The 14,580-nt window shown below is 54.3% G+C and overlaps 3 protein-coding genes across 3 annotated transcripts; 2 read left to right on the forward strand and 1 right to left on the reverse strand.

Annotated features, from left to right (window-relative positions):
• Window positions 1–175: 175 nt before the first annotated feature.
• Window positions 176–1,149, forward strand: J7T55_009909 (GANP/Nin1/mts3/eIF-3 p25 family protein; the record flags this gene model as incomplete). The annotated part of the gene is made up of 2 exons (XM_053143873.1): window positions 176–757; window positions 847–1,149. 2 exons carry the CDS (start codon window positions 176–178, stop codon window positions 1,147–1,149), a joined length of 885 nt encoding a protein of 294 aa, XP_052993428.1.
• A 707-nt stretch (window positions 1,150–1,856) lies between these two features.
• J7T55_009910 (coatomer alpha subunit) lies at window positions 1,857–5,873 on the reverse strand (the record flags this gene model as incomplete). Its single annotated transcript, XM_053143874.1, has 5 exons — window positions 1,857–2,099; window positions 2,164–5,447; window positions 5,607–5,656; window positions 5,718–5,767; window positions 5,847–5,873. The coding sequence occupies 5 exons, from the start codon at window positions 5,871–5,873 to the stop codon at window positions 1,857–1,859; spliced, it is 3,654 nt and encodes a 1,217-aa protein (XP_052993429.1).
• A 971-nt stretch (window positions 5,874–6,844) lies between these two features.
• Window positions 6,845–11,454, forward strand: J7T55_009911 (glycoprotein glucosyltransferase; the record flags this gene model as incomplete). The annotated part of the gene is made up of 3 exons (XM_053143875.1): window positions 6,845–6,993; window positions 7,051–8,230; window positions 8,281–11,454. The coding sequence occupies 3 exons, from the start codon at window positions 6,845–6,847 to the stop codon at window positions 11,452–11,454; spliced, it is 4,503 nt and encodes a 1,500-aa protein (XP_052993430.1).
• Between the last annotated feature and the right edge of the window lie 3,126 nt (window positions 11,455–14,580).

The following is a 14,580-nucleotide window of genomic DNA, read 5'->3' on the forward strand; positions in this document are numbered from 1 at the left end:
ACGAGTAACTTTGCAAGCGAACCCTGAGTCGCTCACAGATTTGAGATTCCTCTCAATACATCACATCGTACCTCACACAGCTGCACAACTCTCCCAGAAGCCAATAGACAGCAGCAAGGAACCCAAGACCTACCTCCTCCCGCCGCAAGCAGTATCACCTGCGACCACCGTCAACATGGCCGAACGCCAACTGCAGCAGATCCTGTCCCAGCTGAAATCCCAAGCCTCGACCCTCAGCTACGCCGACGCCGCGCCCCTCCTCTCCAAAGCAAAACTGCAGCTCCTGAAGCTCAACGCCCTGTCGCCCTCCCCCGCCACCACCACCACGCAGTCGTCATCACCCCAGCAGCCACCGCAGAGCGTGCTCGCCCTCGCCCGCGAGACATACGAGCAGGGCGCGCTGTACAGCATCCGCGCGCGCGACCCGGAGGCCTTCACGCGCTACGTGACGCAGCTGGCGCCCTTCTACGAGCTGCCGGCCTCGGTGCTGGCGCCCTCGCTGGCCGAGCGCAACAAGGTCACGGGCCTGTACCTGCTGCTGCTGCTGACGCAGGGCCGCTACGCCGAGTTCCACTCGGAGCTCGAGAGCCTCAGCACCCGCGAGGGCGGCGGCGGCAGCGTCGACGTCGAGGGCGACCGCTTCCTCGGCTACCCCATCCGCCTCGAGCGCTGGCTCATGGAGGGGAGCTACGACCGCGTCTGGAAGGCCATGAAGAGCCGCGAGGTGCCCAGTGAGGAGTTTGGCGTGTTTTCTGAGGTGAGTAGATGTCCAGAAGTGCTGTTCAATGATGCTTGCTTGTTTGCTTGCTTGTTTCCGTCTTGCTAACCGTTCTACCAAATACAAAGATCCTCACCTCCCAGATCCGCTCCGAGATCGCTTCCAGCAGCGAGCGCGCCTACCCCTCCCTGCCCATCTCATCCACAAAGTCCCTCTTGTTCCTCGACTCCGAGGGCGCCGTCATCGACTTTGCCCGTTCCCGCGGCTGGATTCTCAAGGACGGTCGGATCTACTTCCCCAAGGAGGCGGAGCCCACGGCCGGTGGTGATGACGACGACGAGGCTGCGGCAGGCAGCGGGAAAGAGGAGATGAGCAAGCTGGTCATTGAGAACGCGCTGGGCTATGCGCGGGAGCTCGAGACTATTGTATAGTCTTGGTCATGTGTGGTCGAGGCGGAGGTTGTTGACAGGGAGGGGGGGGGGCGGAGAGGTCGGTTGTGGCTCTGGGCCTGCGCCGTCATGGCTGGCTTCTACGCGGAACACACAACAAAAGAAGATATAGAAATGATGACCCTGTAATGCCACTGCAATGACTCTGATTGTTGAGTGACTGTGTGTACGAGTGAGGATGACGTACCAACTTCTCATGTGCTGGCGACACGAATACAGATGGCACTGATCAATTCGTGGCAAAAGCTTCAGTGTTATTCCTCAAGCTTACCATTGCTGGACGTTATCGGGAAAGTCATAAATTCCGAAAGCAATCCAGAAGGAGCTCCGCAATCGACCGCTCGACCGCTGCCCTCTGCTCATCGACATACGCACACCAACACGGGAGTAGTAGTTCATCAATATAAGTATATTGCGTCAACATTCAAGACATTTGTTTACCCTTCATCCGCCAGGTTTTCGTCTTCTAAGAGCCATCGGGAAAACAGACCTCGACCTTTTTGGGGGGCGTGCACCATCCATTCCCAACGCTTTAAACTCACCACAGGCGACCCCGTATCCCGTCCCGACCTTCAAATCGGACCAAACCTCTCCATCTTCATGTCGTTAAAAACAGCTAATTACACTTATCTTGTAGAAGGGCACCAAGGTCAACCCGGGCGCGCATTCTGGATCCATCGGGGTGTTCCTCAGAAGAACAGCTTCAGCCCGCTGCCGTGCTTGCCGACTTCGCACACCTCGCAGACGGTGCACACCGTGCCCTTGTACTTGGAGTGGTACTTGGACCCGTCGAACGCACACTCCTCGTACGCCGTGCCGCTGTAGATAGGTGTGTGGCTGGCCGCGCAGATCTCGAACTCGGCGAATTGGTCGAACTCGATCTCTATCTCGTCATGTGGGTTGCGCTCAGCCAAAGTCTTGGTCTTCTTGGCCTGTGTACATATTTTGTTAGCATGCCCTGGTTTCAACATTCAAAAAGTAGCATGTATGACTCACGTTCTCAAGGATCTTGCCGCCTCCTCCGTTGGCCAATATGCGGTTTGCGAAGCTCAAGGCCGAGCTCAAGTTCTTGGCATTCCTGGCCAAGTTCATGGCGTTGAGTAGGGCAAGCTGGCGATGAGGAACCTCAATCTTGGGGATTGTGAAGTAAGCTGACAGCTCCAGAGATCGCTTCAGCAGCTCGGGATTGGCATTGACCTCCGCAGGTGAGCCAAGTTTCCTCCGTGCCAGCTCGACGGACATTGCAACTGTGTACTCGCTCGCCGAGGTGATGAGCTTCTTGGCTTCTGCGACCTCGCTCTCGCTTGACACTGCATTGACCAGTATCGCGTGAAGGACACTCTTGAAGATCTTGACGCCGTCCTCCAATTTGTTTGCCTTCATCGTGTCGTAGCCGCGTTGGAGGTCATTGGTGGCGAGGTGTTCAAGATCTCTTGGGATAAATGGCAACACCGACCTAGGATCTTGCTCGTCGACCGTGCGGCGCACATAGTTGATCAATGGCGGCAATCCCGCCGATGCAGGGAGGTAAGTCTTTGACGCTTCGTATACCTCCAAGAATCTTGGCTTGAGCGGCGCGAAACTGACAGCGCCGACTTGCCTGTTGAGAAGGTTCATGGCGCTCTCGAAAGATCCACCGGCGACGTGATCAACTGCCAAGGGAGAGTTTCGAGCCCACATATCGGCCTCGCTACTGCCAGCACCACCTGCATCTGCGCTCTCAACATTAACGAAGTCGCCTTCCACATCTGGAACTTCGTCATCTCCCATGTCCCAGCCAGCAGCGTCCTCATCGTCGTCAGCTTCTGCCAACGCGCCGTTCTTGGCGACAAGATCGTCCACGGAGTCGTCGCCGAATCCGTTCGTAGCTGCAGGCGTGTCCTCGAGCGAGAGACCCTCGACTTCGCCGAGAAGGGCCTTCTCGAAAAAGGACTGTGAGGTGGCCTTGGTCGGCCAATTTGCTTTGAATGTTGGCACAACTGGCTTTGGTGGAGTAAGGGGCTCGCCAATCTTTGGCAGTGTGATCTGGTCTTCTGTCAAGCCCGTAGCTTCCAAAATCGCCTGACATTCTTCCTCCTGACCGTACGACTTGGCAGTCAGATACGCGAGAGGATAAAGATCGACCTCCTTGAACATTTGTATCCTGTCCACGTCGCCAAGGAACAGGTCATTCTGGAATCGAGAAGTGAAGTCTCCTCTGTGCTCAGCGATCTTTGCCATCCTAGCGAGCTTGGACTGGTCGCCAGTGGTCAAATACAGGAAGGATAGCTTGTCGAACTGCTTGAGCTTTTGGTAGCACATTTCGACAGTCTGGTGGTTTCCATGAGCCAGGGCCTCGGCGCCGAGCTTCACCCAAAGTGCCTGTTTGTCCAGTTGCTTGGCCATCTCCACTGCGACCTCGAGGTTGCCACATTCAAGCGCGAGCTCGAATCTTGTGGTTGGATCCTGAACGAACTGCAGGGCAATTTCAGGGTACCCTTTCTTCTGCACGTACGAAATTACAGACTGGCCGACCAAGCTTGAGTTCCTGATGATGTCAAGCATTTCGCTGTAGTTCTTCTTGACTAGGGACAGCTTGAAGCGGTACTCGGTAGGGTCGACGTGGAGAATCTTGGGCTTGGCCGCTCGGTCCAGGCAGTAAACATTACGGCCCTTGACGCGGGTGAGGTACACAGTGGTATCCAGCGTCCGCACAATGCCATTGTCGCCGTTGAGCAGAGTGTACTTGATGTGGTTGAGGGTCGAGTAAAGTAGGACACCGGCGTCATCCCAAGTAGCACTCTTGATACGGATGGTCTCGTGCAGGGTGCTCACCTGCTCGAGGGTTTTGGTGACAATAGTGACGTTGTGCTTGCTCAGAAGGGCGGCGTAGAGACCGTCATTGGACCAGACAACGTACTTCACACCATTGACAGACAGATCCGCAATGCTCTTCTTCTGCTGGATATCGTAGAGGTGTACAGCGGTTGGAGTGATGATGAGAAGGTTGCCGGTTCCACCAAAGTAGATGTCGGTCGTTCCAACGGGAGGCTTGAAGGATCGAGTGGTTGAGTTGGACAGGTCTTTGATGTCAATGGTCTGGCTGGATGTGTTCAAGACAGCGAATCGATTTCGAGCCACGAAGATTGCAGAATTGCCCTGCCCACGTTTTGACTCTGTGGGCTCGATAGCGCCGGAGCCGTCACGGGGAAGGTTGACGAGCTCGTACGACCCGCCATCTGAGGAGGAGGTGACCAGAACCGAGCGTTCCGCCGGGTTGTATGAAAGAGTGCGAGGAGGCACCCAGGCCGGCCCAACCTTCTTAAGGGAGAGCAGGGTAGGGCTCTCAGTGTTCTTCTGGAAGTCGTACGACTTGACCTGCTTCTCCTTTGTGATGTAGAACAAAGTGCTCTGGTGAACGGCCATTGCTGGTCTCTCACGCTCCAGCTTGAAGACCATGACTCCATTATCGTGACCGGCCGCGAACAAGTTAATCTCGGGATGAGCAGCAATGACCCAGAATCGATCGTTCTCTCGCTTGAAGCTCTGCACGCTTGTCCTCTTGTTCAGGTCCCACACGCGAATGGTCTTGTCCTCTCCAACCGACAAGATGAGGTCCTGGTGGGGATGGAACAGACATCCGGAGGAGTTCTGGAAGTGGCCTCGACATGTATCGACCTCCCATGCCTTTGTCTCGCTCATGCGCCACAGCTTGACCAGCCTGTCGTCGCCAGCCGACACGATCAATGGCATGGTAGGGTGGAACGCGACCCAGTTGACACCTCGATCGTGACCCTCGAGGACAAACTTCACCACCGCATCTGTGTTTCCGAACATGTCGGTCTGGTTTTGGTTGCCGCGGGCCACTTGCTCCTCGAATGTTATAGATGTGGGGGCGGAGTGCTTCTTGCGCAGCCCTGAAATATCCCAAACACGGACGGACTGATCCAGGGATGCTGACACGACTAGGTCTTGTGTCGGGTGGAAACTGGCGCACATGACATAGTGGTTGTGGCCTGTCATAGTGCAGATCAGGGATCGATTCTGCCAGTTCCATATTCTGATGGTCTGGTCGTCGGAGGCTGAGATGATCCACGGGAGCTCGTGGTGGAAGAAGACGGTTCGGACGTAGTCGAGATGCCCATTGAGCGTGAACAGCTCCCTCCTCGTGGTCAAAGACCACACCTTGATCTTGTAGTCGTCGCCGCCTGATACGAACAGGGGTTGAGTCTTGTGGAAGTCGACGCCGCGGACGGGGCCACTGTGGCCTTCAAGTCGGTCGATCAGGGTTCCCATACGGTCTGTTCACGAGTAAATTGAATGTTAGCAATCGCCGAAGCTCATCTGAGGGCCCCAGGGGTGGGCAAGGCCAGTGGGTAGAGTTGAAGCGGTCGCGATCCACTGCCCAACCAGCCTAGCAATGCGCCCAACCCCATTGCCATCCAATAAAGTTTACGTACAATCCCATAGCTGGATGGTCGAGGAATGGAGAGAAACGAGAATCCATGGTCTGGAGGATTTGAATATTAGTATCGATACGACGGTTCGCTGGGAAGATGAGCGAAGCTTACCGCTTGGGGTGGAAAGCAATTCCCTTGGCGCGGGAGCTCTTGCTCTCGAACTGTTGACGCATTGTCAGTTCTGGTGCTCCTCTTCACTCTAGGGCGCGGCTAATGGACATATGATGTGTGTGGACGGACCTTGGTGAGCATGCCCGAGGAGGCCATGGTGGGTAGTGGTCTGGAAGCCCAAGCTTCACATCAACTGAGAGGGACAGACTGGTGGGATGTTGCGATTGACAGCAGGGCGAAGGGCCATGCAGTGGCTGCTGCTGCTTGAATCTGAATGGTCTGATGAAATTCAAGAGTGCCCGGTGTGGTTGAAGGTGAAGGAGCGAGTATGGACCACCTGGCACCGGTCGTCGAGTCCACGGCTTGTTGGTGTTGGTGTTGCTGGCTGTTAGGGGAATCGAGACCTCCAGAGTGGAATCGTGGCCATCTGCAATGTGGAAACTAGCCCAGGCAGGTTGCTCGTCACAGGCCTGGACCGTGCACGCGGCCGCTCGAATTGACACCCTGGCAATGGCACTGGGCAGGTCCGATTACATTGATAACGATTGCGCTTTCTGGTCCTATCTACAGACTTGAATGCCACTACTTGAACGTATATGATTGCTAAAGCTTTGAAGATGAATTTCAAATATCACATCTCGGAATAGCAAGATCTCAAAACAATTCTTTTGCTTTGGAGTTGTTGTTTGGTCATGTATAACTCCCCCAGTGAATCTAAGGCGCAACCCCCCTTCCCAACTTAGGGAGCTGTTCTCTGACGCGCTAGCCTCTTCAGGACAGCTCCCAAGGCAATGTGTTCACTTTCGACGTCGGGCTTATAACTGACAGGAAAGGAAGACCAAACATTTTAAGACAATTCCCAGAAGGCCAGTTAACTTCTGCCCTAGCACAGCATCTACTACCACTTGTTGTTGCTGAACACTTGAAATCAGCAAACTTGCCACATTTCTAGAGCAATGGGAGCATAGTGGAGCTCGTTGATAGGCAGCTCCAAGCTTATTGACTGCATACGGGGCTTCCCTCTAGGCCGTCGACTGCGCCCTGTCAGGCTGCTTCGATCACAACCTCTCCCACCCATTCTCAAAATCGCGTAACCTCTGGTCTTCGATTGCTGGGAAGAAGAAGCCATGATACGGCTATCACAGCTGCCAGGGAGCCTGCTGGCCTCCCTGCTGGCAGCAACTCTCTTCAAGGCCCAGCCGACATGCGCCGGACCGTCTGTCGAGATCGCCATGAAGGCCGCATTTCCCTCGCCTCCATATTTGATAGAGCTGCTGTAAGGACTGTCTCGGGACCATTCCAGGATGATTCTGTAGACTGATTGAGTTTCTAGGGAGACTGCCGCTCAGGAGAATGCGTCCAGCTACTTTCCCCTCCTCGACCGCGTCGCAGATGGCTACTTCTCCGAGCTCAAGACCGACGCAGAATTGTACGAGAGTTTTCTGTCATTACTTCAAGAAGACGGCCACATAACCAGCGACGAGGGGTTGTCAATCTTTAAATTGGCTCTGTCAACGAGATCGGCAGTCCCACGAATCGAGGCGCATTACCAGTATTATCAGACAGGTGTCGAACCTACGCTACAAGGAAACCAAGATGGCTGTGATGCGTGGGCTATATGGATGGGCCAGCAATATTGTATTCCCACCCTGGACGCAGGCCAGACTCGAGGTCATGTATCCGAGCGACAAGACCGAGATTTGCCATTCGACCTCTCGCTTGGTGATGGTCCTAGCTGTATCCTCTACGCAGACATCACTTCCCCTCGATTTGCACCCTTTCACAGGATCCTATCGGAGAAGGCACTGAACCGGGAATGCACCTACAAACTTCGGCATCGTAGGCTGTCGTATGAGAATCTCGAGCCGCTGCCGGTCAGTGGATATGGTGTTGCACTGCAGCTGAAGAGGACAGACTACATTGTCATCGACGACCGCAAGGCAGAGGAAGATGCAACGCAGAAGGTCATAGCCTCTGAAGTCGTCCTGGACCAGGAGGAAGAGGTCGCCGATCTCAAGCCCCTGTCCACATCCGAGCTATCCTCCCTCGGCCTGAAAGCAGCTTCTTTCATCACGCAGAGTGAGGACCCATTCAGCACTCTGCTCAAGCTGACCCAGGACTTCCCGAAACACTCAAGCTCTCTGGCCGCTCACAATGTCTCTGATGAATTCCATAGCGAGCACAAGGCCAACCGCGCCGAACTCGTCCCTGCCGGAACCAATGTACTGTGGATGAACGGCGTTCAGCTCGTTGAAAGACAAATGGATGCCTTCACCCTAATTGACTTGTTGCGGAGCGAGCGAAAGCTTATCAACGGCGTCCTTGACTTGGGCTTGACCGGAGAGGAGGCAATTGCCCTTCTCACCCACCAATCTGTGGCTGCTGCCAAGGCAATTGATGACGTCCAGAGATTCGTCTGGCATGACACGCCCGAGGATGGAAAAGTCATCGTTTATCTGAATAATGTTGAGAAAGATAAGCGTTACGAGGCGTTCCCCAAACACCTAATGAGTGTAAGTACTGCTGTAACTCGTTTCTCGGGGCTATGACTAACGGTTTTCAGCTTCTTCAAGGTGGTGGAATGCCTGGCTCGCTGCCTCAGATTCGCCGTGACATCTTCAACTTGGTTTTCCCGGTCGACCTCAGCAAGGAGGAAGATGTCGCATTGGTGGCCAAACAGCTCCAGGAATTCGTCAAGCGCAAGCTCCCGGTGAGATTTGGTATTGTTCCTTTGGCTTTCACCGATGCCTCCGAGCGACAAGCCAAGATAATCTACAACCTTGTGGAGACATATGGTCTCGGGGCGATGATGGCATATCTTCAGGCTGCTATCGAAGCCAAGAAGATAGGTGATGCGGACAAGGGATTGTTCGAGGCGGCGGTCGCCAACCGGACGTTGCGAGAAGATGCAACTGCCCTGACCTTTGAGGACGCACTGGCGTCTGAGCACCACGGAGAACAAACTCGCCTCTCCAAGCGCTGGGCCGATCGGTTGCGCGCCAATGGTGCAACTCCTGTCTTCTTTGTTGATGGCCTTCCTATGTCACGCGAAGGCAACTGGCTGCAGCCGATGAGCCAGCAGATTGGGATGGACCTGCAGATGCTAAGGCAGGCTCTCTTCTATGGTGAAATTGAGGAGGACCAGTGGATTCCCGACTTCTTCTTGCAGAATGCAGCCAAGCGCCGCAACACTGTTATCTTTCCGAGCGACCCGAAAGATCTAGATGTGTTGGATGTCAACAAGTTACACTCGGAGCATGCAGAGCTTTTCGATATGATCCCGGTGCTTGAGGCGTACTCGGACTCTACCAAGGAGAACTGGGCAGTGCTGACACTCGTCCTCGACCTGACCAACCCAGAAGGTGTCAAGCTCGCCGCCTCGGCGTTGCAATTCCGGGTCAACAACCCTGGCATCCGCCTTGACATCATCCACAATCCTGCGGACTCAGAGGAAGCATACAAGATCAATTCTGCACTAAAAGCTAGCCAGTCTGACCTTGCGGCTGCTGACTCGGAGGAGCTATTGAAGATCATCATCGACACTGCCGAGGGCCTGACTGAGGAGAATGATCTCTACGACTCCGCGCTGCGCCGATTCCTTGCGACCGCGGCTGTTCGGCCGGGGCAAAATATGCTCATTCTCAACGGCCGTATCGTCGGGCCTATCGTGTCGGCAGAAGACTTCAATGCCGAGGACTACCAGCTCTTCTTGGATATTGAGCAGAAATCGAGGATTCTGCCAGTTTATAACGCCATCGAGGATCTTGGTCTTTCCGAGAAGGTTTCTAGCCCTCTAGCAGCCGCGAAGGTCACATCAATCACTGCATTGTCTACTATGCCCGATGTGCCTGAGGGTATTTTCGAGTCTGGTTCTCCACTCAGAATCTCTGCATTCAATGTGTGGAATTCTACCCACACCGCTTTTGAGGTTGGCGACAAGTCGAAGGCGACAATCCAGCTCGTGGCCGTTATCAACCCTGCAAGCGAACAAGGTCAAAGATGGGTGCCGATTCTGAAGGTGCTTTCCGAACTCTCGGGGGTGTATCTCAAGGTCTTCATCAACCCCAAGGAGAAGCTAGAGGAGCTTCCGGTGAAGAGATTCTACAGATACGTTCTCGACCATGCCCCTGTCTTCGACGCTTCTGGGAAGGTCAAGTCACTCACAGCAGACTTCAAGGGCTTGCCATCGGAAGCACTGCTTAATGTCGCAATGGACGTGCCTCCTGCATGGCTCGTAGCCTCCAAGGCGTCCGTGCACGACCTGGACAATCTGAAACTGAGCTCGATTAAGAGCGATGTTGAGGTCATCTACGAACTGGAAAACATTCTCATTGAGGGCCACTCCAGGGAGTCCACGGGATCTCTACCTCGTGGCGCGCAGCTGACACTAAGCACCGAGAAGGATTCCAAGGTCGCAGACACGATTGTCATGTTCAACCTCGGCTATTTCCAATTCAAGGCGAACCCAGGTTTCTACAACATCCAATTGAAGGAAGGCCGTAGCTCTGATATATACCACATCGAGAGCGTTGGTGCCAAGGGCTACAGTGCTGTTCCTGGTGATGAGGGAACAGAGACCGCCCTGATGAACTTCATGGGCACAACTCTGTACCCGCGTATCAACCGAAAGCCCGGGATGGAGGAAGCTGACGTTCTCGAGGAAAGTGGCGAGGGAGGTGTGTTCGACGTTGTGTCTAAGGGACTCAAGTTTGGCAAGGATCTGTTTGGTGTCAAGACAAAGTCATCCTCGGACGAAGAGCATGCTGAGATCAACATTTTCTCCGTCGCCAGTGGCCATCTGTATGAGCGCATGCTGAACATCATGATGCTCAGCGTGATGAAAAACACCAACCACTCCGTCAAGTTCTGGTTCATCGAGCAGTTTCTCTCTCCAGCGTTTAAGGACTTCCTCCCTTTCATGGCCGAGGAGTATGGCTTCAAGTACGAGATGGTGACCTACAAGTGGCCTCACTGGCTTCGCCAGCAGAAGGAGAAACAGCGCGAGATCTGGGGCTACAAGATCCTCTTCTTGGATGTGCTCTTCCCGCTCTCACTCGACAAGGTCATCTTCGTCGACGCAGACCAGATCGTCCGCACGGACATGTACAGCTTGGTACAGCACGACCTTGAGGGTGCGCCGTACGGCTTCACCCCGATGTGCGACTCTCGCGTCGAGATGGAAGGCTTCCGCTTCTGGAAGCAGGGCTACTGGGCGAACTATCTCCGCGGCCAGCCCTACCACATCTCGGCCCTGTACGTCGTCGACCTGCGCCGCTTCAGGGAGCTGGCGGCCGGCGACCGACTGCGGCAGACCTACCACACGCTCTCCGCCGACCCGAACTCGCTGTCCAACTTGGACCAGGACCTGCCCAACCACATGCAGTTCCAGATCCCGATCCACAGCCTGCCGCAGGAGTGGCTGTGGTGCGAGACATGGTGCAGCGACGAGACGTTCGCCGAGGCCAAGACGATCGACCTCTGCAACAACCCGCAGACGAAGGAGCCCAAGCTGGACAGGGCAAGGAGGCAGGTGCCTGAGTGGACCAAGTATGACGACGAGATTGCGGCTCTGGACCGGAGGAGGAAGGGCAAGGTTGAGACGGGCGATGGCGAGCAGAAAGTGATTAGGGGCGACGGGGAAGAATTGAAGGAGCCTCAGGAGGATAAGAACCCCAAGAGCAGGGCCCTCGAGGGTGAGGACCCAGAGGCTACGGAGCATGTTAAGGATGAGCTGTAGAGGTACGGTGGAATAGAAATGCATAGATCATCACACCATCGCGTGGGTTCCTTTCATCGCTGGTTGCAAGCACCTCGTGCGTTTGAAGGATCCAAGACACTGTTCCCTCGATATGTCCTCGCGGTACAACTGTAGCCGGTGTTCCTACAGCTGACCTTGGGTTTCTCTGCCTGGTCTGCAAACCTCTGTGAACACTCAGTTGGCGCAAAGCCCGCGCTCTCACTTCAACGAGAAATCAGGACTCGAATCGCTGGTGGAAAAAGGTCTCACAAGATCAGCGGCCACAGAGACTGGTGTGTGCATCCCAAACCTCGTTCCCCGAGACTGAACGAAAGCTGACCAGCGAGGTTGGGACGGCTTTTCTCAAGGTCTTTGCTGCTCAGAGCAGATGGGTTTCCACTGTACTGATCAAGTCCCTTCAACATTTCTCCAGTTCTACACTTTCCTCTGACTACCCTCCACGCGCATTTACCTGCCCTGTGATTGTCCATCATTTGACTTTGCAATCTCACTTTGACTTTTCCTCTCATCTTTCGTGTTTGTAGCGGCTTATTTCGCGGAGCAGGCTGCAAGTTTCCCTTGACCAAGTGCTCATAACCTTCGAACCCTTACTTCTCGGTTCCCACGCCCATCAGTTCGCCTAGTCGCTGAACGTTGCTGCGACCGATAGAAGGGACTCGAAAGCGAAACAAAGCTGGTGCTGCAACCGACTTTCTTTCCAACCTGCTTCGACAGTGCCTGAACTTTTTGTAAGTCTAGTCACCACCTTTAAACTTTCCCTTCGCTTCCGATTAGGAGAGAGCGCGTCGTGGCGACTGCCTCAAGCAACTTTCTTCCACTCCAAAGCCACGCAACTTGGGACTGCTTTCTCCCTCGTCCTAACTTTTCTGAGCTGACAAATTTGACAGCTTGTGACGACTTTGTCATTTCTCCAGTTTCACAGCCTTGCCAGTCGCGAGCTACACGCTGCCTTCGAATCCCTTACTTTGCAACGAATGATCTGGCCTTCCATGCGTCATGGATGGACTTGCGAGGTACAGTATACAGACTTTCTTTTCCAAACAGAACATACATCTAACACGTGCTGCTCCAGTAATTACAGCCACAGCGCATCTGCGCCGGAGCAAGACCGACCTGGGGCGCTTTCCACAGGTGGAGCACAACACGACAACGATCGCAGCGAGATCACGGGCATCCATGTCCTGCCGACGTACGGGGAGATCACTGCGCAAACTGGCCAGTACCTTCCTGCTGCTGATCCCGCCTCGTGGCATCTGCCTGGAGCGCGAGGTCGATTGGACCGAGAATTCCGCCTCTTGAGAGAAGACACCGCAGGGCAGATACGCGATGGCTGCCGTGAAATTCTAAAAGCAATCCACGGTCCAGGTCTTGAGGCCTACCGCCGCCAACGGACCACCACTAACTTCGACTTTTGCGATGATGTGAAGGTTCAGCACGTCAGCATGCACAACCAGAACGGAATCGAGTTTACGGTTGCGTTCAAACAGCCTGAGCCAGTAAGAGCAATGGAGTATGATCAGCGACAAGCCTGGTGGGAGCGATGCAAGCGATTTCGGCCTGGTACGCTTGTCTCGGTCCTAGATACAGCAGGAGTGATCTTACACTTTGTTGTGTCTGAGTCAAGCCTACGCGGAGCTGCAGGCGCAGCAGGTCAGCCTTTCGCAGACAGTAACTACTTCAACCTTTCAAGCGACAATGAGTGGTCCTACGCCAACCTCATGCTAGTTGAGTCTTCAAAGCTCAGCGACGCTCTCCGTTGGTACGATGATGCACAGCCCTCGCGATACCTCCTGGACTTTCCAGATCTGTTGCTGGCTTCGTTCAAGCCTACACTGGAAGCTCTCCAACAGCTGTCCCAGTCACCCGACCATCACCTTTTAAGCCTCCTAGACCCCGATTTGCCAGGGTCGAATGGAGATCCCGTGATTGAGCGGCCAGCATATGCCCAGACACCTGAATTCACGTTCAATCTGGGATGCCTGGCGCAAGAAGGGCATGCTTTTCAATTCGACCCAAGCCATGCTCCTACAGCGGCTGAAATTTCCTTGTTGGCTAATCTTCCCCCTGACCAAGCCGAAGCATTGCTCAAGGCGCTTTCAAGTGAGATTGCCCTCATCTATGGCCGCCCGGGCACTGGAAAGTCTTACTTGACGAGGGCTATCATCCGGACTTTGCTGTACAACAAAGACAGCGCCGACCTTGGCCCAACAATCTGTGTCTTTCACAACGATGCTTCACTAGATCGGATGGTTGAACAGCTTCTCGATGACGGCGTTGATGGAATTGTCCGAATGGGAGGTCGCTCAACCTCAGAACGTCTGCTGAGCCTTGACCTTCCTGCTACCAGCTACGCAGGAATGTGCGGACAGGAGAGACACACTGAGAAGCAAATCACAGAATTCTCCAGGATGTTGGTGTCGAATATGGAAGAGCAGCTTTTACAGCTATCGAATATCAACTTGCCGTTCGAACTTCGCAGGTTTGCTTTCTTGGACATGTACGATAGACTTATTGGGCCACACCATAGGTCATGGCAGCGAGATCAGATTATTGAAGACCTGGAAAGGACCTACCAAGAGTTCGAGGAAATTGATGCAGAACTACCTCGGTTTCATGACGATGCTCGAAGGAAGATCTTGCAAGGAGCTCAGGTCATTGCCGTGACGACAACCGAACTTGCCAAATCTCCTCAGCTACTTCAACCGCTCCAGGCTCAGGTCCTTATCTGTGATGATGCCAACGAGTTCCTCGAATCACAAATTTTAACAGCCATCCTCCCTTCAATTGAGCACTTCATCCTGATTGGTGACCACGAGCAGCTGCTTCCTAAAGTCCGCGCGAAGAAGTTCCAGCGCAGCAGTCAGGCGGGTGGCCTCAAAGCCTTGGACGTCTCGCTTTTCGAACGACTCGTCAATCCGCCGTATCGGCACGGTCCAAACTTTCCATTCAGTACCTTGGCGACCCAGTGCCGCATGAACCTGCCTATTGCCAGGTTGATATGTCCAGCTGGACACACAATCTTGAGAGATGCGTCTGCTGTGGTGGAATATCCACCACTCGCTGGCATAAGAAGTCGCATCTCCTGGTTTGACCACAAGTTCGTGG

This window comes from Diaporthe amygdali (assembly GCF_026229845.1).
Source record: "Diaporthe amygdali strain CAA958 chromosome Unknown NODE_15_length_991109_cov_64_707514, whole genome shotgun sequence".
In the NCBI taxonomy this organism is placed as follows: domain Eukaryota; kingdom Fungi; phylum Ascomycota; class Sordariomycetes; order Diaporthales; family Diaporthaceae; genus Diaporthe; species Diaporthe amygdali.